Source organism: Lissotriton vulgaris, chromosome 5 (genome assembly GCF_964263255.1).
Source record: "Lissotriton vulgaris chromosome 5, aLisVul1.2, whole genome shotgun sequence".
NCBI lineage: Eukaryota > Metazoa > Chordata > Amphibia > Caudata > Salamandridae > Lissotriton > Lissotriton vulgaris.
The window spans coordinates 1,912,329,008-1,912,349,954 of NC_141693.1; the positions used below are offsets into that span (position 1 = coordinate 1,912,329,008).

At 52.1% G+C, this 20,947-nt stretch overlaps 1 protein-coding gene across 1 annotated transcript in view; it reads left to right on the forward strand.

Annotated features, from left to right (window-relative positions):
• The first annotated feature begins 554 nt into the window (after nucleotides 1-554).
• Nucleotides 555-20,947, forward strand: part of LOC147717704 (E3 ubiquitin-protein ligase TRIM39-like) — a 267,634-nt gene continuing 247,241 nt past the window's right edge. The window contains exon 1 of the mRNA XM_086924491.1: nucleotides 555-1,056. Within this exon, the coding sequence (XP_086780617.1) occupies nucleotides 643-1,056 (414 nt within the window). The 5' untranslated portion in view covers nucleotides 555-642. The remainder of the gene's footprint in view (nucleotides 1,057-20,947) is intronic.

The window sequence follows — 20,947 nt, forward strand, 5'->3', positions numbered from 1 at the left end:
CACATTGCTACTTAATTTCAGCTGCAGCTAACCAGCCATTACGCAGACACTACCTGGCCCTGCCTGTCCCACTTACCTGTGCCAAGTACTTCGACAATAACCTGCAGACCGAGCTCCAATACTGTCCCAGGCCCCTGCCTCATCCACCTGCTTATTTCCTCCATCTCAAATCTCTCCTTTACTCTTTCTTTCACTTCCTATAACTCTTGCTCTCTCACTCTACTCTACTTTTTGTCGTGCTTGAAGACTGCTTTCGTAACACTTTATATTATAACTTTTCAACATGGTGTATAGAAGCCTCAATGCTCTACAACATAGCTTAAAGACATTGGCAAAACCAATAGCTCTGGCTAAACACTTACAAGGTGCCAAAGGCGAGACCTAGTGGCTATGCCAATGCTTGTTTTGTTTTTGTTTTTTGCTGCTTAACTATTGCGGGCAATCAATCTTCTTTGATTGTCTTAGGGCGTGTGGCAGAGTTACCACGTCACTGTCCATCTAGCTCTACAGGTGTAAACCAGCCAGTAAAAATCTACGGCTCCCTGGGGCGTATCAGGAAGTGAAGACGGAGACACCGTCTCTCCGTACAAAGTTACAATCTGACGAGAAACGAAACTACACTTGTTTCACCTCAGAGGGAACATGGCTGCAGCAAACCAGCTCCAGGGTCTGAAGGAGGAGGCCACCTGCTCCATATGCCTGGAATATTTCACAGATCCCGTGTCCGTGGAGTGTGGACATGTCTTCTGTCTGTCCTGTATCACTCGGTGCTGGGAGGGGCTGCAGACAGACTTCCCCTGCCCTCAGTGCAGAGAAACATCTCCGAAGAAAACCTTTAGACCCAACCGACACTTGGGAAACATGGTGGAGCTGCTAAAACAGATTCAGACCCCCAGTGTGCCCGTCCAGGGGGAAAACCTGTGCCGAGAACATGAAGAGAAACTGAAACTATTCTGTGAAGATGACCAGCACCCCATCTGTTTGATCTGTAGAGAGGCCGAGGATCACAAGCAGCACACGGTGCGCCCCATTCCAGAGGCTGCCCAGAAGTACAAGGTGAGTCTGCCACAGCCCTGTGATATGGGTGGGGTCTCACGCCATACCATAACAGAAGCTGCCCAAGAGTACAAGGTGAGTCTGCCACAGCTCTGTGATATGGGTGGGGTCTCACGCCATGCCATAACAGAAGCTGCCCAGCAGTACAAGGTGAGTCTGCTTAGCTCTGTGATATGGGTGGGGTCTCACGCCGTGCCATAACAGAAGCTGCCCAGGAGTACAAGGTGAGTCTGCCACAGCCCTGTGATATGGGTGGGGTCTCACGCCGTGCCATAACAGAAGCTGCCCAGGAGTACAAGGTGAGTCTGCCACAGCTCTGTGATATGGGTGGGGTCTCACGCCGCCGTGCCATTACAGAAGCTGCCCAGGAGTACAAGGTGTGTACTGTATGCCATAGCTCTGTGATATGGGTGGGGTGGCACACCCTGCTTTCCCGTTCCAGAGGCTGCAGTGCCCAGGAGTACAAGGTCCACAGCTGTGTACAACGCCACAGCTGTGAAATACGGGTGTGGTCTCACTCGGCCCTTCTAATGCCAGAGGCTGCCCAGGAGCACAGGGTGAGTAGGCACACACCTGGACAAAAATGGTGGGCAGCACAACGGGTCCGATTTGCATTATTCAATTTTTGGCGGTAGGTTTTTTCTGCAGCCGTTGAAAAATCGACTTTTGCTTCAACTAAACTCTGGACAAACGAGTCCACAAAGGTCAGTTGGCAGAATCACAATTATGATAGTTTGCTTTCAGTTTCACTTGCGGTAAACAGAGGTAAATGTTCACCAGCACAAGGTCACCATTTACTTGCGGAATAGTTAATGGGCTTCCCCACAGAGAAATGTCTTTTCGCTTTAGTGAGCGCACAAGCAAAAAAAAAAAAACAGTTGCAAAATGCAATGCTGTACATAACCTGGAACCATCCAACCGTCGACCAACATGCAGTGCACAAGGATTAAAAAGTGTATTAGAAAAAAACGATATTTCAAGTTGCAGGTGAGAAGTTTTGTGAAATAAGCGTAAATCTTAGGCGGACGCAGATAGAGTTTTGCTTGTTTAGTCAGACCAGAGGCTTTCCCATTCCGGCGGCTGTCCAGGAGCACACGGGGTGTATTGTTTAGTTCTTGTATCACACAGCGCTGCCTTAAAAGAGTCTCCCAAACTGGAGCTCTCGTCGAGGGGTGTGGAGGGAGGGTGGGGCGGATGGGAAGGTGGCGGGGGCGGCGGTCTGGGCTCTCCTGTTCCTCCTGAGGCTTCAAAGAGCACAAGGTGTCTGGTGGTGTCATGCGCTAGTGAAGAGTGAAGCTTGGACCTGGCAGGTTGTTTCCTGGGCAGGAGGCTGATGGTGTCCGAGAGCAGGTGTTAATCACAGGTGGAACATCACAATATGCCCAAGAGTACACGGAGTGTTAACAGTTACTGTGTACTTCCGGCAAAGAGGTGGACACAGCCCTGTAGTATCTGACAGGGGCAGTGAGGGCCTATGCCACGAAGTGGGGCCTAGCTATATATTGCGCAACAATGAGACGCACAGACACTAGCTCACAGTTAGGGGCCGAAGACCACCAGGCCCGGACTGGCCGTTGCGGGCACCGGGAAATCCCCCGGTGGGCCGCATGGTCGGGGGCCGGTTTTGGGCCCCTGGGGGCCGTTTTATGTTACAGGGCAGTTTTTGCAGCTATGCTGCAAAATCGGCCCTGTAACAAAAACGACCGAAAACCGGCCCTGGCACAGAACGTGGTCGCAATCCGCCCCCCACCACCCCCCCCCCCCCTCCCCCCCTTCCCCGGAGGGGGCCGGCCGAGCACTTTGCCAGGGCCGGTTCTGGTTCCCAGTCCGGCCCTGAAGACCACAAGCCCATTTATTTATACCTGAGGGCTGACCCGCCCCCAGGCTGTGTGCGTGCGTGCGTGTCTGGACGGGCCGGGTGGCTCCGTCAGTACATCCCTCCAAACCTATAGATATTCAGTCCAGCCTCACTTAGGTCTCACAGTGTCTCGGAGCCTCCATGCATAGTCCTGGAGTCTCTGGCTGGGGGTCGGGTTTGGTCGTAGGTTGTACCTCCGGCTTTGTTGCCCGTTGGTCATATCTTCCCTCACTGGTTCACCTGATTCTCACTCTGGGCTTGCCTGGGTGGTGTTCGGCTCTTCTTCTCCTCTGGGCGGTGACGGTTCGACGCCTGGTTGGCTGGCGGGTGCTTCGGGGAAAGTCGGGTAGTCTTCGCCGCTTTCGACATCCTCCGATGCCTGTTCCAGCGCGGCCTCTTCTGCTGACACCCGCTTGAACCAGAGCCACACCACAGCTCTCCTTTGGACTGACCACAGCTGCGTTCACTTTACCTACAACAAGCCCACATCCAACAACCACCCTCAACCCACTCTGCAAAGAAACTGGAACAAAATCACCATCGACCAGATCTCCTCGTCTCTTCTTCAAAACCCCCCAGCCCACTCCTCAAACCCAGACCAAGCAGCCACCAACCTCACCCAATGGTTATCCAACAGCGCCGACATCCTAGCACCACTGAAAAAACAACAAATCAAACTAGGCAGCAAGAAGGCCTCCTGGTTCAACGATGATCTTAAGAAATCCAAGAAAGTCTGCCGCTCCCTTGAGAAGGCCTGGAAAAAAGACCCAACCACCAGCACCAAGGACGCCTTCAAAAACGCCACCCGCACACAACACCAACTGATCCGGAATGCCAAGAAAGCCGCTCTCAAGGACTGACTAGATATCAACGCCCACAACAGCAAAGAACTATTCAACATCGTCAAGGAATTCACCAACCCCTCAGCCAACTCCAACGACATCACCCCCTCTCAAGCCCTTTGCGACTCCCTAGCCTCATTCTTCCACAACAAAATTGCAGACATCCACAACAGCTTCGACAACCAACCCAAAGACCAACCCACCCATCCCCCTGCAGGACCCCCACGCCCCCCTGAACATCCTCAATGACTGGAAGCCAATCTCCACTGAGGACACCATCCGTCTGATGAACTCCATCCACTCAGGATCCCCCACAGACCCATGCCCTCACCACATCTTCAACAAAGCAGACTCCATCATAGCACCGCACCTCCGAGATGTCATCAACTGCTCCTTCAACTCTGCAACCTTCCCGGAAAGCTGGAAACATGCCAAACTCAGCGCCCTCCTGAAAAAACCCACAGCCGACCCCACCGAACTCAAAAACTACCGCCCTATCTCACTCCTTCCATTCCCGGCCAAAGTCATCGAGAAAGCGGTCAACAACCAGCTAGCCGCCTTCCTCGAAACCAACAAATCCCTCGACTCCTCACAATCCGGCTTCCGAGCCAAGCACAGCACTGAAACCGCCCTTATCGCAGCAACAGACGACATTCGAACTCTACTGGACAATGGAGACACAGTCGCCCTCATTCTCCTCGACCTCTCCGCTGCCTTCGACACGGTCTGTCACAGCACCCTTTTACAACGCCTCAGAAACGTCGGAATCCAAGGAAAAGCACTAGAATGGATCACCTCGTTCCTCACCGGAAGAACCCAGAGAGTCCGCCTTCCACCATTCAAGTCAAAGGCCACTGAAGTCATCTGCGGCGTACCACAAGGATCTTCACTCAGCCCCACCCTCTTCAACGTATACATGAGCCCCCTTGCGGTCATCGCACGCCAACACAACCTCAACACCATCTCCTACGCAGACGACACTCAACTGATCCTATCACTCACCAGAGACCCTAACACTGCCAAAACCAACCTGCATGAAGGAATGAAAAAAGTAGCAGAATGGATGAAGCACAGCCGTCTGAAACTGAACTCAGACAAAACAGAAGTCCTCATCCTAGGCACCTCCCCCTCCGCCTGGGACGACTCTTGGTGGCCAGAGGCCCTTGGAAAAGCACCCATCCCGACGGACCACGCACGGAACCTGGGCGTCATCCTGGATTCCTCACTTTCGATGAACAGAAGAGTCAACGCCGTCTCTTCATCTTGCTTCAACATTCTTCGCATGCTCAAAAAAACATTTCGCTGGATCCCCACCGAAACTAGAAAAACAGTCACCCACGCTCTAGTCACGAGCCGACTGGACTACGGAAACACCCTCTACGCCGGTACCACCGCAAAACTCCAGAAAAAACTCCAACGCATCCAGAACGCTTCAGCCAGGCTCATATTAGACATCCCGCGTAAAGAACACATCTCTGGTCACCTGAAAATCCTCCACTGGCTCCCCGTCAATAAGAGGATTACTTTCCGGCTCCTTACCCACGCACACAAAGCACTCTACGAAACCGGACCTGAATGCCTCAACACACGACTGTCCTTCTACACCCCCCCTCGCCAGCTACGATCCTCCAACCAAGCCCTTGCCACTGTACCTCGAATCAACAAGACCACCATGGGAGGTAGATCCTTCTCCTACCTGGCAGCTAAAACCTGGAACTCACTTCCCACTCACCTTCGCCTTACTCAGAACCACCTAGCATTCAGAAAGCAACTTAAAACGTGGATATTTGACAAGTAATTTCCCATCCTTCTTCAAGCGCCTTGAGACCCTCTGGGTATGTAGCGCGCTATATAAATTTATTGACTTGACTTGACTTGACTTGACACGTTCCGCGTCACCATTCTCGAGCCATGGGACGCAGACACCATGCTGCCATGAATGTTCACGATCTCCCACATCTCGGGTTCAAATGTCATTTGATACTTCCAATTGGGGTGGCGAGTCTTGAGGACCACACGGTCTCCCACTGCCAGTGGCCTAACCCCAGCTCTCCTCGCACGGCTGGCTCTTTCGTTAGTGCGTCGTCTTCGGGCCTGAGTCTCTTCGTGGTTTAGCCCTGGGGCCTCCCACGTTGGGCTTGCCGGTACACAGTCTCTGGCGGTCTCCGGAACATGCCGTGCGCCGGGGCGCACTTGGTGGTACAATGTGGTGTCTGTCGGTACGCATTCAGAAACTGCGATAAACACTCCTCCGGCGCTTCTCCTTTCTCCACACCTATCTGTAGTGCCCGATTCATTGTCCTCATGAACCTCTCGACCTCCCCATTGGCCTGAGGCCATTGCGGTGTGATTTTCCAGTGGTGTATGCCTCTTCTGTTTAGATATGTCTTGAACTCTGCCCCCTGGAACGGCGGCCCATTGTCAGACCTGATCTCATCCGGGAACCCTAGCATGTCAAATGTTCGATCCAAAGCTGGTTTGACGTGGCTGAAGGCGGTGGAGGGTATCACCTCTACTACCGGAAATCGGGGGCATGAGTCAATCAACACCAGAGCCTGTCGACCGTCCGGGAATGACCCAAAGTCAATGCTTATCTTGGACCAGGGAGTGTTACATGCATTCTCCGTGATGACTGGGTGTGGTGCGGGTTCCTGACTCGTGATGACACAGGAGTGACAGTTCCGTACAGCCTCCTCCACCACACTGTCCATGCCCGGGAACCATACTTTTCCCCGCAGGCGGGCTTTTGTCTTGGCTACGCCTTGATGTCCTTGGTGGGCGAGACGTACCACTTCGCGCTGCAGGCTCGAGGGAATGACAATGGATGTACCTCGCAGAACCACTCCGTGGGGCCCTGTACTGAGTTCGCTTTGAGCTCGCCACATTTGTTGGCGAAATACCTGTTCCTCCGTAGTGAGGGCGCCGGCTCCATCTAGAAAGTGTTTCCAACTGCGATTGTCTAAGGTTTGCTTCACTCGGCGTAGGCACTCATCTAGTTCTGTGGCCGATCCGATCTCTTCCAGTGTGAGGGCTTTGGGGCAAGCGTCTTGTGACAGTACTTTGACAAATTCTTCAACCTCCTCCAGATCCTCTTGTTCCGACGTGCTGGACTCATGTCTCGGATGCCGCGAGAGGAAGTCCACGGGATTGTCTGCGCCGGGGCGGAAGATAACCTCAAATCTATATGTCTGGAGTTGGACGGCCCACCTTTCGATTCTGGGTGGTGCCAACCTGGCAGTTCCTGCAAACAGCGGGACCAGCGGCTTGTGATCCGTCACAACTGTGAATTTGTGGCCGAAAAGGTACAGATGGAAATGTTGACATGCCCACTTTATGGCGAGGGCTTCCCCCTCAATCTGCGCATAGCGCATTTCGGTTGCTGTCAACGCCCGGCTGGCGTATGCCGTGGGCACCCATTCGTGATCTTCCGTTTTCTGCATCAGGACCGCCCCTAGCCCTACAGGGCTGGCATCCACGACTACCTCTGTTTGCCGATGTGGCCTGAAGTACGCCATAACTTTCCTTCACAGCGCGGAAAGCGTCGTCCTCTTTCGCGGACCATGACCAATGTTGCCCTGACTTGGTGAGTGCGCGCAGTGGTTCCGAGAGGGACGCCAGGTTGGGGATGAAGCGACCACAATAAGTGGCCATCCCTAGGAAACTGCGGACTTCGGTTGCTGACGCCGGCTTGGGTGCTGACCGGATGGCCTCCGCTTTCTTCGGGTCTACTCTGAGTCCTTCGCGAGAAAAGATGTAGCCAAAGAATTCAACTGACTCATTGTAGAATGAGCATTTTTCTCGGTGTAGTGTTAGTCCGTGCTCCGCTAGGCGCTGGAGTGTTGCTCTCAAGTGTCCATGATGCTCCTCTAGGGTCTTGGAGAAGACCAAAATGTCATCGCTCAGATTGATAACACCAGGCAGCCCCAACAGCGTTTCCTTGATTGCATTCTGGAAAACCTCGGCGGCCGAGGATACACCAAAGCTCAGGCGTTTGTATCAGCGGAGGGCGACATGAGTCGAAAACGTTGTGATGTTCCGGCTGTCGGGGTGGAGCTCCAGCTGGTGGTAGCCTGCGTTTAGATCCAATTTGGAGAACCATTTAGCTCCATTTAAGTCGGCCACTATGTCGTCCATAGTGGGCGTGAGATGGCGCTCCCTTTTGACTGCCTTCTTCGGGAGGCGCATGTCCACGCACAACCTTATTGCGCCCGGCTGTTTGGGTATAGGCGCTACGACGAGGGGTGACACCCATGGGGTGGGGCCTGACACCTTTTCAATCACCCCGAGCTCTTCAAGCTTCTTCAGCTCCTCCTCCACCTGCGGCCGCAGGAGAAACAGCACTCTCCGATGCCGCAGTGCTGTCGGCCGGACCGTGCGGTCAATTTGTAGCTTGAACATTTTTTATCGTAGACGGCCCAGGCCTTGGAATAGTGTTGGGAACTCCCTCAGCAGGGAGTCGGCGTGTTGTTCATGTACTTGGTTAGCGAAAAACACTAGCTGGAGGTCTTCAGCTGCGTGGCAGCTGAGCAGCGTGCCCCGCTTGCCACCGGTCACGTGGAATCTTGTGTTCACCTTCTGGTCGTTGCATGACACCATCACCTCGATGACGCAGCGTAGAGGCAGGGGGTCGTCACTGTCGTATGTGTATATCCTGGCCTTCGAGGGCATGAGCGGTGGGCAAGGGAGTAGCAGCTCGTATTGTGTACTGTCCATAACATTCACTGATGCTCCAGTGTCGATCAATGCTTGAACTGGAGAACCCCCAATCTGGACTTCGCACATCGGTGGCGGCCTCCTCCTGGATCCATCCTGGCCGACGAAGGAGACAAAAAAAACATCGTTGTCGTCGTCCTCATCTAGGCGGAACGCGGTTTGCTGAGCGTCGCCCCCCTGCTCAGGGTCTTCAAGAGACACTTGACGTATTCCTTGGGTGGCATTCCTCCCGCTAGGGCCTGCGCGAAGGCTGCCGCTGCTGCGACATACTTTCGCAAAATGGTTTAACTTGCCGCAGTTGGAGCACGACTTTCCACGGGCAAAACACCGACCGTTGGGGGGGTGTTCCATCCCACAGTTGCCGCAGGCAGAGCGTGAAGTGGACGCCGAAGGCTGGTTTCTCTGTGTCGAGGGGGGCGGTCTCCTACGGATTACGTCCACGTGTTCTTCTTTAATGGACAAGTGCTTGGCCGGCGCAGTAGGCCTGTCCAGCGTGGCCTGCATCACATCCGCTCTTGCATTAGATAGCTCATGCGACCTCGCCAGCACGAGGATCTCGTCCAGGCTGATTCGTGGTTGTCTCAGGACGAGGCGTTGCAGCTGAACCGACCGACAACCCTGGATAAGCTGGGCTCTAATTTCCAGTGTTCTGTCCGGCAGCTCACACGATGTCGCAAGCTTGCGCAGCCTCGCGTAGAAGACGTCGATAGATTCGCCCTCCGCCTGGCGGGCCTGGCGCAGCTTGAACCACTCATAGTCGGGGTTGACGCGGGGGTCAAAATGGCGGTTGAGAGCTGTGATGGCCGCCGTTTAGTCGCTGTCGCCGCCTCTGTCCGGCAATGTTTCGAACAGCTCATAGAGCTCGTCACCCCCATAGCACATGAGGAGCGAGCGTTTGACTTTGTTGTCGGTCTCTCTGACCCCCACGAAATAGTGCTCTAGACCTCCGAGCCAGAGGCGCCACCGCGCAGCCGCTGCGGCAGGGTCGGACAGTTCGCTGAATGGCGGGAGCGGCGCCGCCATGGCCTGACCAGTAGCGATAGGCACAACGTTGGTGGCGGGGACCGGAGCTGGCAGTCCTGCCTGCGCCTGACCGGCATTAGGTGGTGGCAGAGGTGGTGGAGTTGGAACTCGCGGGGCAGTGCCGGTGGCCGCAGCCCCTCCTGTTGCCGGCTGGCTCATGTCTGGCAGTGCAGTGGCACATGGCTGGCGCGCTGACGGGTATACAATGTTTAGCACGCATTTTTTACAACGCACTACCACTACAACGCAGGCATTACCACGCATACCATTACAACGCATTGCGCTGGGGGGCGCTCTAGGATAGGGAATAAGTTTAATTTTATATCCAACACCTTCCCTAGTGTCCATGGGGACTGGAGTTGGAATATAAAATTATACTTACCACTATCCAGCACCTCAAAGCGCTATGCGTTGTAATGGTATTCGTTGTAAATACCGCGTTGTAAAGGTATGCGTGGTAATAGTATGCATGCTAACGTCATACATCCGTGCTGGCGTGGGTGTGTGGATAAGTCACGTGGTGACTGGCCGCAGCAATCGACTGGAGGGCCTTCTCTCCTTTCTTGGAGGCTAAAACTGTGTTGTCAGCGAGGCAGAGCCGCCTATCTGGATTCTTCGAGGCCTGGACGGCCGGCGTGGGGGACACTGGGGCGTCTCCCCTCCTCAGAACGGTCCCGCTGGGTGCTCCGCGAGATGCGTGAGCTTTTGCCGGGTCTCTCCCTCTTGTCCGCGAGAAGCGTGATCGGTCGCGGGGTGCAGCGAGGGCTGATTCACTCCCCCCGAGGGCTGCCACTTCACTTCTGTGTACCCCTCCCAAGCGCAGATGCGTTCGACTGCAGGGTCGCAGTGGGGGCAGCGCTGGGCCGCAGACGAGGTGACGGTGGTGCGGGCAGCAGTGCGGGTGGAGCGGCGGACACAGCGGCTCCACCTGTGGCTCACCTTCAGCGCCGCGACAGGCGCAAATCACCTCCCGGCAGCTGGGAGAAAGCTGGGGCCGATCAACACAGCGGGGCGACACCCGCGAGGGAACTCGGCACAGGCCACGGCTCTAGCGCAGGCAGCGCGAGCGCAGCACTGACGGCGCCGCGGGACACAGCAGGCGCGTCCGCGGGGGCGAGGCGTGGGCAAAGTACCCGCCTCGTCGCCAGTGTAGTATCTGACAGGGGCAGTGAGGGCCTATGCCACGAAGTGGGGCCTAGCTATATATTGCGCAATAATGAGACGCACAGACACTAGCTCACAGTTAGGGGCCGAAGATTTATTTATACCTGAGGGCTGAACCGCCCCCAGGCTGTGTGTGTGCGTGCGTGTCTGGACGGGCCGGGTGGCTCCGTCAGTACAAACCCGATATAGCGCCCTCTAATATATTATTGTTTCAGTCTTTACCCGAGGTAGACACCCCTACCGCCACCCAAAGATTTGAAATACATTAATTTTTCCCATCGCTGGGCGCTTATATATGGGTTAAACTAGCTATGTATCTTCCCTATTTGTTCTCCCTTCGCGCTGTACCTGGCAGGAGTGTGTTACTAGTCCTCTGTGGTCTGGACGTTGTCTGGACATATGTAGACTGCGTGTTGGATCCCTGCAACAAGGAACAAACTGGCTGACCTTGATCAAGGGTGTATACGCTGCCCCGGCCCCTCATGAGGGATATGTCCCCCTAAGGCTGGGCTGATGGCGGCATCTTACCTCAGTTCAAAAGACCTCACTCTGGTCAGTTTTCAGGGAAGCAGCATCGGATATCATTGCTGTTAGAAATGTGGTCCTGGTTGCTAGGGTTTGCACCTAAGCCGAGCAGAACCTGCCCCTCTAGTCAGGGCAAGGGAGTTACACACCCAAGATAACCCCTGCTCACCCCCTTGGTAGGGTGGCAGAGAAGTCAGGCTTATCCCAGAGGCAATGTGTAAAGCATTTGTGCATAAAAATTCACAAAAAGGTAACCAGATGTTTGATCCTAATTACTCACCAAAGCAAACAAAAGTGAGTGGGAAAGGGACTGACCCACACATATGTTAAGACAAGAACTCTCACTCACCTTAAGGTGGTATGCTTCATCATTGGGCTCCCTCTTACACACTTGTACCGCAAGGTATGCACTGTGGGCTACAACTCCCCCGTAGGAGAGGAGTGTGAGGTGTTTAATGTCATTCAATGTAGGGCAGGTAGAGGGGCAGAGTGCAAAAATACATTTCTAAAGTGATGAAATTAAAACTATCTCCTTGTTGACAGGGTCAATCCTTTATTGATGTCCCCAATGGATAGATTAAAAAAGCTTGGTGAAAATAGGGATATAGATGTTCCCTATTAGGAAAAGGTCAACATGTTTCTGCCTCAATAGACCAAAATGGTTCTTAGCATTCTTCAGGACCATTTGCTATGTCACTCCGCTCAAATTGTGTGAAAAAAAATATATAAGTGAAAATACCATACTTTTACTGGTATGGAAATTTTCTGTGGAAATGGCCAATGGTCAGGTTCACATTCTGTACGGATATAAAAACACACATCAAAACATAATATGCTTATTTACAGTCCCAATTGTTAAACACCAGTGTCTATCACCATCACTGCAAAAGTAGCGCCGCACCTTATCTTTTGCTTATAGCGCGATTGCCCCAAAACACTGTTTGAGCCAGCTTTTGTTCTTGGAATTTGTGTAATCGCCATTGCTGTTGTTTATTTACACTGCCTCAGTTTCGTTTTCTACCCCGACCACCATCTTGCGCTATCGTTTCCCTTGGCCCGCCTCCCAGCAGCCCCTCCCACCCACGAACATATAGCTCACCTCGCTTCACCTTCCGCTGTGACCGTCTGGACTTCTGCCTATACGGTCGCTCCCCTCGCTTCCTACCTCCGCTCAGAGTGCCTTCCCTGTAGCGCTTGAGCCACTCTCCAGTCCTGCACCTCCAGAAGCGCCTGACCCTGCTACCAGCGCAGGGTATCGTAGCGCGCTGCATTTATTTCATTTATTTCATTCTGTCAGTCATTGTTGTCAGCTTCCATAGCGCGTCACTGTAGCGCCGCACCTTATCTTTTGCTTATAGCGCGATTGCCCCAAAACACTGTTTGAGCTAGCTTTTGTTCTTGGAATTTGTGTAATCGCCATTGCTGTTGTTTATTTACACTGCCTCAGTTTCGTTTTCTACCCCGACCACCATCTTGCGCTATCGTTTCCCTTGGCCCGCCTCCCAGCAGCCCCTCCCACCCACGAACATATAGCTCACCTCGCTTCACCTTCCGCTGTGACCGTCTGGACTTCTGCCTATACGGTCGCTCCCCTCGCTTCCTACCTCCGCTCAGAGTGCCTTCCCTGTAGCGCTTGAGCCACTCTCCAGTCCTGCACCTCCAGAAGCGCCTGACCCTGCTACCAGCGCAGGGTATCGTAGCGCGCTGCATTTATTTCATTTATTTCATTCTGTCAGTCATTATTGTCAGCTTCCATAGCGCGTCACTGTAGCGCCGCACCTTATCTTTTGCTTATAGCGCGATTGCCCCAAAACACTGTTTGAGCCAGCTTTTGTTCTTGGAATTTGTGTAATCGCCATTGCTGTTGTTTATTTACACTGCCTCAGTTTCGTTTTCTACCCGGACCACCATCTTGCCCTATCGTTTCCCTTGGCCCGCCTCCCAGCAGCCCCTCCCACCCACGAACATATAGCTCACCTCGCTTCACCTTCCGCTGTGACCGTCTGGACTTCTGCCTATACGGTCGCTCCCCTCGCTTCCTACCTCCGCTCAGAGTGCCTTCCCTGTAGCGCTTGAGCCACTCTCCAGTCCTGCACCTCCAGAAGCGCCTGACCCTGCTACCAGCGCAGGGTATCGTAGCGCGCTGCATTTATTTCATTCTGTCAGTCATTGTTGTCAGCTTCCATAGCGCGTCACTGTAGCGCCGCACCTTATCTTTTGCTTATAGCGCGATTGCCCCAAAACACTGTTTGAGCCAGCTTTTGTTCTTGGAATTTGTGTAATCGCCATTGCTGTTGTTTATTTACACTGCCTCAGTTTCGTTTTCTACCCCGACCACCATTTTGCCCTATCCTTTCCCTTGGCCCGCCTCCCAGCAGCCCCTCCCACCCACGAACATATAGCTCACCTCGCTTCACCTTCCGCTGTGACCGTCTGGACTTCTGCCTATACGGTCGCTCCCCTCGCTTCCTACCTCCGCTCAGAGTGCCTTCCCTGTAGCGCTTGAGCCACTCTCCAGTCCTGCACCTCCAGAAGCGCCTGACCCTGCTACCAGCGCAGGGTATCGTAGCGCGCTGCATTTATTTCATTTATTTCATTCTGTCAGTCATTGTTGTCAGCTTCCATAGCGCGTCACTGTAGCGCCGCACCTTATCTTTTGCTTATAGCGCGATTGCCCCAAAACACTGTTTGAGCCAGCTTTTGTTCTTGGAATTTGTGTAATCGCCATTGCTGTTGTTTATTTACACTGCCTCAGTTTCGTTTTCTACCCCGACCACCATCTTGCGGTATCGTTTCCCTTGGCCCGCCTCCCAGCAGCCCCTCCCACGCTCCGCCCCCTCCACTGTCCACTTATGTCGGATGGTCCCACGCGCAGCGTCCACGCGCTACGGCCGCGCCGAAGGTGCGCCAAAGGTAAGCCCGTCTACGCCCTTCCGCGCCTGGACCGCGCCCAGCGCCATACCCCCTGGCCCTTGTCATGCCCACCCCTCCCGCATTACTTACGATGCCACCACACTCCTAGCCCTTAACCCCGGCCGCTCCCCCAACTGCGTCCAAGCCGCTCCTGGACACACCCACGGACCTTTCTCATGCTCCTCCTGCAAATTCAACTGCACCGACAACAACTCCGCTACGATCACACCACAAATATCCGACCCCACCCACTTACAATGCACCTTGCTCAACACCCGATCGGTCCGCAGGCACGCCATTGACCTCTGGAATCTACTAGACACCATCTCTCCGGACGTCGCCTTCCTAACAGAAACATGGATGAACGCCTCTTCTGCCCCAGACATCACCATTGCCATCCCAGAAGATTATAAGATCATTCGCAAGGACCGTACCGGCCACACAGGAGGAGGAATCGCTATCGTCCATAAGAAATCCATCCACATCTCAACCAGCTCTGACGTCAATCTCGCCAACTCTGAACACCTTCACTTCCAGATCCACATCGACCCCAAGACCACACTCAGAGGCACCCTCCTTTACAGACCTCCAGGACCCCGCGCACAATTTAGTGAGGACATCACGGACTTCATCACGCCACACGCGCTCCCCTCCAAAGATTACATCCTTCTGGGAGACCTCAACTTTCACCTTGAAAAGAACAACGACCGCAACTCCACCACCCTTTTGGACAACCTCGCCAACCTCGGACTTAAACAACTGGTCACTTCCCCCACCCACATCGCAGGTCACACACTCGACCCTATCTTCACCTCCAGCAACCATGTCTCCTTCAGCCACACCACGGCTCTCCTTTGGACTGACCACAGCTACAACAAGCCCATACCCAACAACCACCCCCAACCAACTCTGCAAAGAAACTGGAACAAAATCACCATCGACCAGATCTCCTCAACGCTTCTTTTAAACCCCCCAGCCCACTCCTCAAACCCCGACCAAGCCGCCACCAACCTCACCCTATGGTTATCCAACAGCGCCGACATCCTAGCACCACTGAAAAAACGACAAATCAAACTTGGCAGCAAGAAGGCCTCCTGGTTCAACGATGATCTTAAGAAATCCAAGAAACTCTGCCGCTCCCTTGAGAAGGCCTGGAAAAAAGACCCAACCACCAGCACCAAGGACGCCTTCAAAAACGCCACCCGCATACACCACCAACTGATCCGAAATGCCAAGAAAGCCGCCTTCAAGGACCGACTAGATACCAACGCCCACAACAGCAAGGAACTATTCAACATCGTCAAGGAATTTACCAATCCCTCGGCCAACTCCAACGACATCACCCCCTCTCAGGCCCTCTGCGACTCCCTAGCCTCATTCTTCCACAACAAAATTGCAGACATCCACAACAGCTTCGACAACCAACCCGAAGACCAACCCACCCATCCCCCTGCAGGACCCCCACCTCCCTTGAACACCCTCAATGACTGGAAGCCAATCTCCACTGAGGACACCATCCGTCTGATGAACTCTATCCACTCAGGATCCCCCACAGACCCATGCCTTCACCACATCTTTAACAAAGCAGACTCCATCATACCACCGCACCTCCGAGACGTCATCAACTGCTCCCTCGACTCCGCAACCTTCCCGGAAAGCTGGAAACATGCCGAACTCAGCGCCCTCCTGAAGAAACCCACAGCTGACCCCACCGAACTCAAAAACTACCGCCCCATCTCGCTCCTTTCATTCCCGGCCAAAGTCATCGAGAAAGCGGTCAACAACCAGCTCGCCGCCTTCCCCGAAACAAACAAATCCCTCGACTCCTCACAATCCGGCTTCCGAGCCAAGCACAGCACTGAAACCGCCCTCATCGCAGCAACAGACGACATTCGAACTCTCTTGGACAATGGAGACACAGTCGCCCTCATCCTCCTTGACCTCTCCGCAGCCTTCGACACAGTCTGCCATAGCACCCTTCTACAGCGCCTCAGAAACATCGGAATACAAGGAAAAGCACTAGAATGGATCACCTCGTTCCTCACCGGAAGAACTCAGAGAGTCCGCCTCCCACCATTCATCTCTGAGTCCACTGAAGTCATCTGCGGCGTACCTCAAGGGTCCTCACTCAGTCCCACCCTTTTCAACGTATACATGAGCCCCCTCGCGGCCATCGCACGCCAACACAACCTCAACATCATCTCCTACGCGGATGACACTCAACTGATCCTATCACTCACCAATGACCCTAGCACCGCCAAAACCAACCTACACGAAGGAATGAAAGAAGTAGCCGAATGGATGAAACACAGCCGTCTGAAACTGAACTCAGATAAAACAGAAGTCCTTATCTTAGGTACCTCCCCCTCTGCCTGGGACGACTCTTGGTGGCCAGAAGCCCTTGGAAAAGCACCCATCCCGACGGACCACGCACGGAACCTGGGCGTCATCCTGGATTCCTCACTTTCGATGAACAGACAAGTCAACGCCGTCTCTTCATCCTGCTTCAACATTCTTCGCATGCTCAAAAAAACATTTTGTTGGATCCCCACCGAAACTAGGAAAACGGTCACCCACGCTCTGATCACGAGCCAACTGGACTACGGAAACACCCTCTACGCCGGTACTACTGCTAAACTCCAGAAAAAACTCCAACGAATCCAGAACGCTTCAGCCAGGCTCATATTAGACATCCTGCGTAAAGAACATATCTCCGGTCACCTGAAAAACCTCCACTGGCTCCCCGTCAATAAGAGGATCACTTTCCGGCTCCTAACCCACGCACACAAAGCACTCTACGAAATCGGACCCGAATGCCTCAACACACGACTGTCCTTCTACACCCCCTCCCGCCAGCTACGATCATCCAACCAAGCCCTTGCCACTGTACCTCGCATCAACAAAACCACCATGGGAGGTAGATCCTTCTCCTACCTGGCAGCTAAAACCTGGAACTCACTTCCCACTTACCTTCGCCTTACTCAGAACCACCTAGCATTCAGAAAGCAACTTAAAACATGGATATTTGACAAGTAATTCCCCACCCCTCTTCAAGCGCCTTGAGACCCTCTGGGTATGTAGCGCGCTATATACATTTTTTGACTTGACTTGACTATAGTCATAATTAGTGAACAGTTAATAATTGAGTCTCGCCAATTGGAGACTACTAGTCAACGTCCACCTCCATAAGTCCTTCGGTAGCAAGTCAAGTCAAAAAATCTTTATTCAGTTATTCAAACAGAAACAACCATAAAAGCACAATATCACTTTATAAATAACACAATAAAACTTGATGCACAAGCGTTAAAAGAACATCCCGAATATTAAAACGCATGTTAAAAAGTAACAATCACATTTAGACGAGTATGAAAGTAGCAGCGATACTAGACGATTAACCCTCCATGCTATTTCTGGATTTTAAGGCGGATTTTAAGAAACCAATCACAAATAGTGTGCATTCAGAATTTAACTGTTGCAGATAACAAAGGGCTGGTCTGACCTGGGCGAAGTTTAGTTTTTTTAAAAGGGGCTTTAAATAAAACCTTCGAGGTAAATCATAAAAAGGACAGATGAATAAAAAGTGCACCAAATCCTGCAGAGACTCATTGTCGCAGCCACAGGGAGGTAGCACTTGGCCTCGGTGAGAACCCCTTGGAACTGTTAACAAAAGATGATAATAGCCCAGTCTGAACCTAATTAGCAAATACCGATCGAAGCCCGACATGGGCCAAGATAGATATGGCTCCATGTGAGGTGTAGTTTTCAATATAACATACTTTCGGATGCTGGGTTTATTCAATTCCACCTCTTCACGATGCATACGTTTTGATAGGGAGAAAGTTTCCCTCACAAACTCTACGTCAGCGTGCATGATTGAATCAGGATTTAAAAAAAGGTCTAGACGCCCTATACCAAAAAAACAATCTTTCAGATATTTTAGCCACGGGATTTTGAGCAAATTGTCCATAGATAGAGCTTCCCTCAGGAGTAGGTGGTTTAAGGTCAGATCTTTATTTAACCAACATTTTAGCCCGTAGATTAGTGGCCGTAGTGCTAGGGTGTCACTTATAAAAGGGATACCAGTTTCTTCATGCACTATTAAGTTGGGAGTCCCCTTCGGAACCTCCAAAATCTGTTTCAGGAAGTTATTCTCTGCAACCACGATATCATTGACAGCTGCGTACCCCCAGAGTTCGCTACCATAACTTCCTATTGCCACACTCTTTGCCTGATGAATCTTTAATAGTGCGGCAATAGGTCTTTTACCCATTTTCCTGGCAAAATTAAAAATAGCAGCGAAAGACCGAGTTATCTCCCCCCTTTTCCTTTGTAGTAATACTCCCCATTTTAGCTGATCGTCAAACAGAACTCCCAAATATGAGAATGTTCTGGTAATGGGGACCTTCTCCTCGTTAACCCTAAATGTAACCGGCTTCTTGTTATGCTGACCCACCTGCATTACAAAGGATTTAATGTTATTACTAGATAAGTCGCGGGCTTGCATGAAGCTGTAAAAAGCATTCAACAGGGTTTGAAGACCTCTTGCGGTACTAGCCAGAAGAACAGCGTCATCCGCGTATAGTAAAACAGGCAAGCCCTTGCGGCCAACATAGGGATAGTCCGCACCAGTATTTAATAAGAATTCCTCCAAGTTGTTAATGTATAAATTAAAAAGAAAGGGGGGCAGAATACAGCCCTGCCTAACACCCCTGTGGACACAAACATCCCTAGACACTCTAAGGTCCTGCGAATACCTCACAGTAGCCTTAGTACCCTGATGCAAATCCCGCAGGAAGTTAACCAGGTTAGACTCCACCCCATGGCGGCCATGGCCTCCCAGAGCTTTTCCCGATTGACGCAATCAAAAGCAGAGGAGAGGTCCATGAACGCCATGTGGATGGTGCCCTGCCGGGCCAAAGTGTACTTCCCTAAGATCATATACAGATTAACGCACTGCGCTATTGTGGAGTGACCAGGCCGGAAACCATATTGGATTTTGGAGATTACCCCATGTGCATCGGCCCAGGCTGTTAATCTATTCAGGATTACTCCACCCACTACTTTGACCACAGAGTCAATTAGCAATATTGGCCTGTAACAGGATGTACTATTCCGGTCCTCTTTCTTAAACACTGGCACTATTTTGGATGTCCCCCAGGACCTCGGGCAGCCATGTTCTGCAGCTGCGTTAATCACAGCAGTAAGGACTGGCGCCCAAAGGGATTCCTTTGATTTAAATAAGTCCTGGGGCATACCATCCGGGCCTGGAGCTTTCTTACTTGACAGCCCCAGGATGCCTTTCTCGACCTCATTAATAGTAAAGAGTGGCAAGCTTACTCTTTGTTCACCTCTGTCAAATTCTAACTGTGGATTGTTACTATTAAAAATAAGACTGAAGTGGGATACCCACTCATCTTCAGTGATGTTGGTGCCAACTAGGTTGTCATCTACCATGTCAAATAAAGGTTTGTTAATAATGCTCCAAAATCTTTCACTATTACTGAGGGTGTCGGGGTCTAGCAAATCTTGCCAAATATTATCCTTTACTTCTGCCTTGCGCTGAACCAAGGCCTTTTTATAGGTCAGGCGCGATGACCTGATCAAAGTAGGGTCCCTAGGACTTAACTTCAGAGCCACTTTTAATTCACGGCCTAATTTTGAGCAAGAATGGTCAAACCATTTAGGATCCCTGCAGACAGGGCCCGAGGTTAACATGACACCTACTTTTGACACAATGCCATCAAAAGCACGCAGAATGTCCTGGGAAAGAGATGCAGGAGACACGGACAGTGATAACTCAGTAGCACAGGATTTAGTTAGTTTTATCTTCTTAACCCCGCAGCATGCGCACTGTGCGCAACCTCACAGTTTGTCACTGCCCAGCAAGGAATGGTTCTGCGGTGGAGATGTGATGAGGTGACCCTGCTTCTCTCGGCATCACCACGCCACCTACTGTGCTGGCCTTGTGTGCAGTACACTGTCTTAACATTAAACAGTGGCTTCAGGGGGTATTTTATGCCAGACTGCGTTGAGAACATAACTTTTTTTTCTTGAAAGCACGAGTGAGGCATTCTTCCTACCCCCCGACCCCCACCCCAGCGCTGGCCAGTATTTTTTTTTTTTTTTTATATAGCATTTGTTAGGCGCGCAGCTACCCACAAAGGGTTTCCCGGCGCCGAAAGGAGGATCACGAGCCCAGCTAACCAGAGAGGGAGTCCAGGGTACTTATAGGTCAAACAGCCAGGTCTTTACGCTTTTCCTAAAGATCCTGTAGTTTTCCTCTTTGCGTATTTGAATGGGCAGAGTGTTCCACAGGGTTGGACCCAGATGTGAGAATGATCTCCCCCCGATTTTGGCCCGTTTATACCTGGGGACCGCAAACTTTGCTGATGTAGCTGAGCGAAGATTGCGATTGGGGACATGGAGTTTGGCAAGATCTAGGAGATACTTGGGGGCAGTCCCAGCTTTAATTTTAAACAAGTAGCTCAGCGTTTTAAAACGAATCCTGTTTTCGACTCTGAGCCAGTGTAGGTCCCTGAGATGTTTTGTGATCCTGGCATGTTTGGGTATTCTGCAAAGCATTCTGGCTGCGGCATTTTGCACCAGTTGTAAGCGTCTTACTACTGCTTTGTTTGCACCCAGGTACAGGATGTTACCGTAGTCAAGCCGAGAAGTTACTAAGGCATTGACTACGGTCTTCTGGGTGGGGAGTGGCAACATCCAAACGATTTTACGGAGCCATCTAAGAATCGTAAAACATATGCCCGCTACTTTGTTAGCTTGCTGTGACATTGAAAGGTTGTCATCTATAATGACCCCAAGATTTCTGACCTGGGTGGCTGGAGGCGGTAGC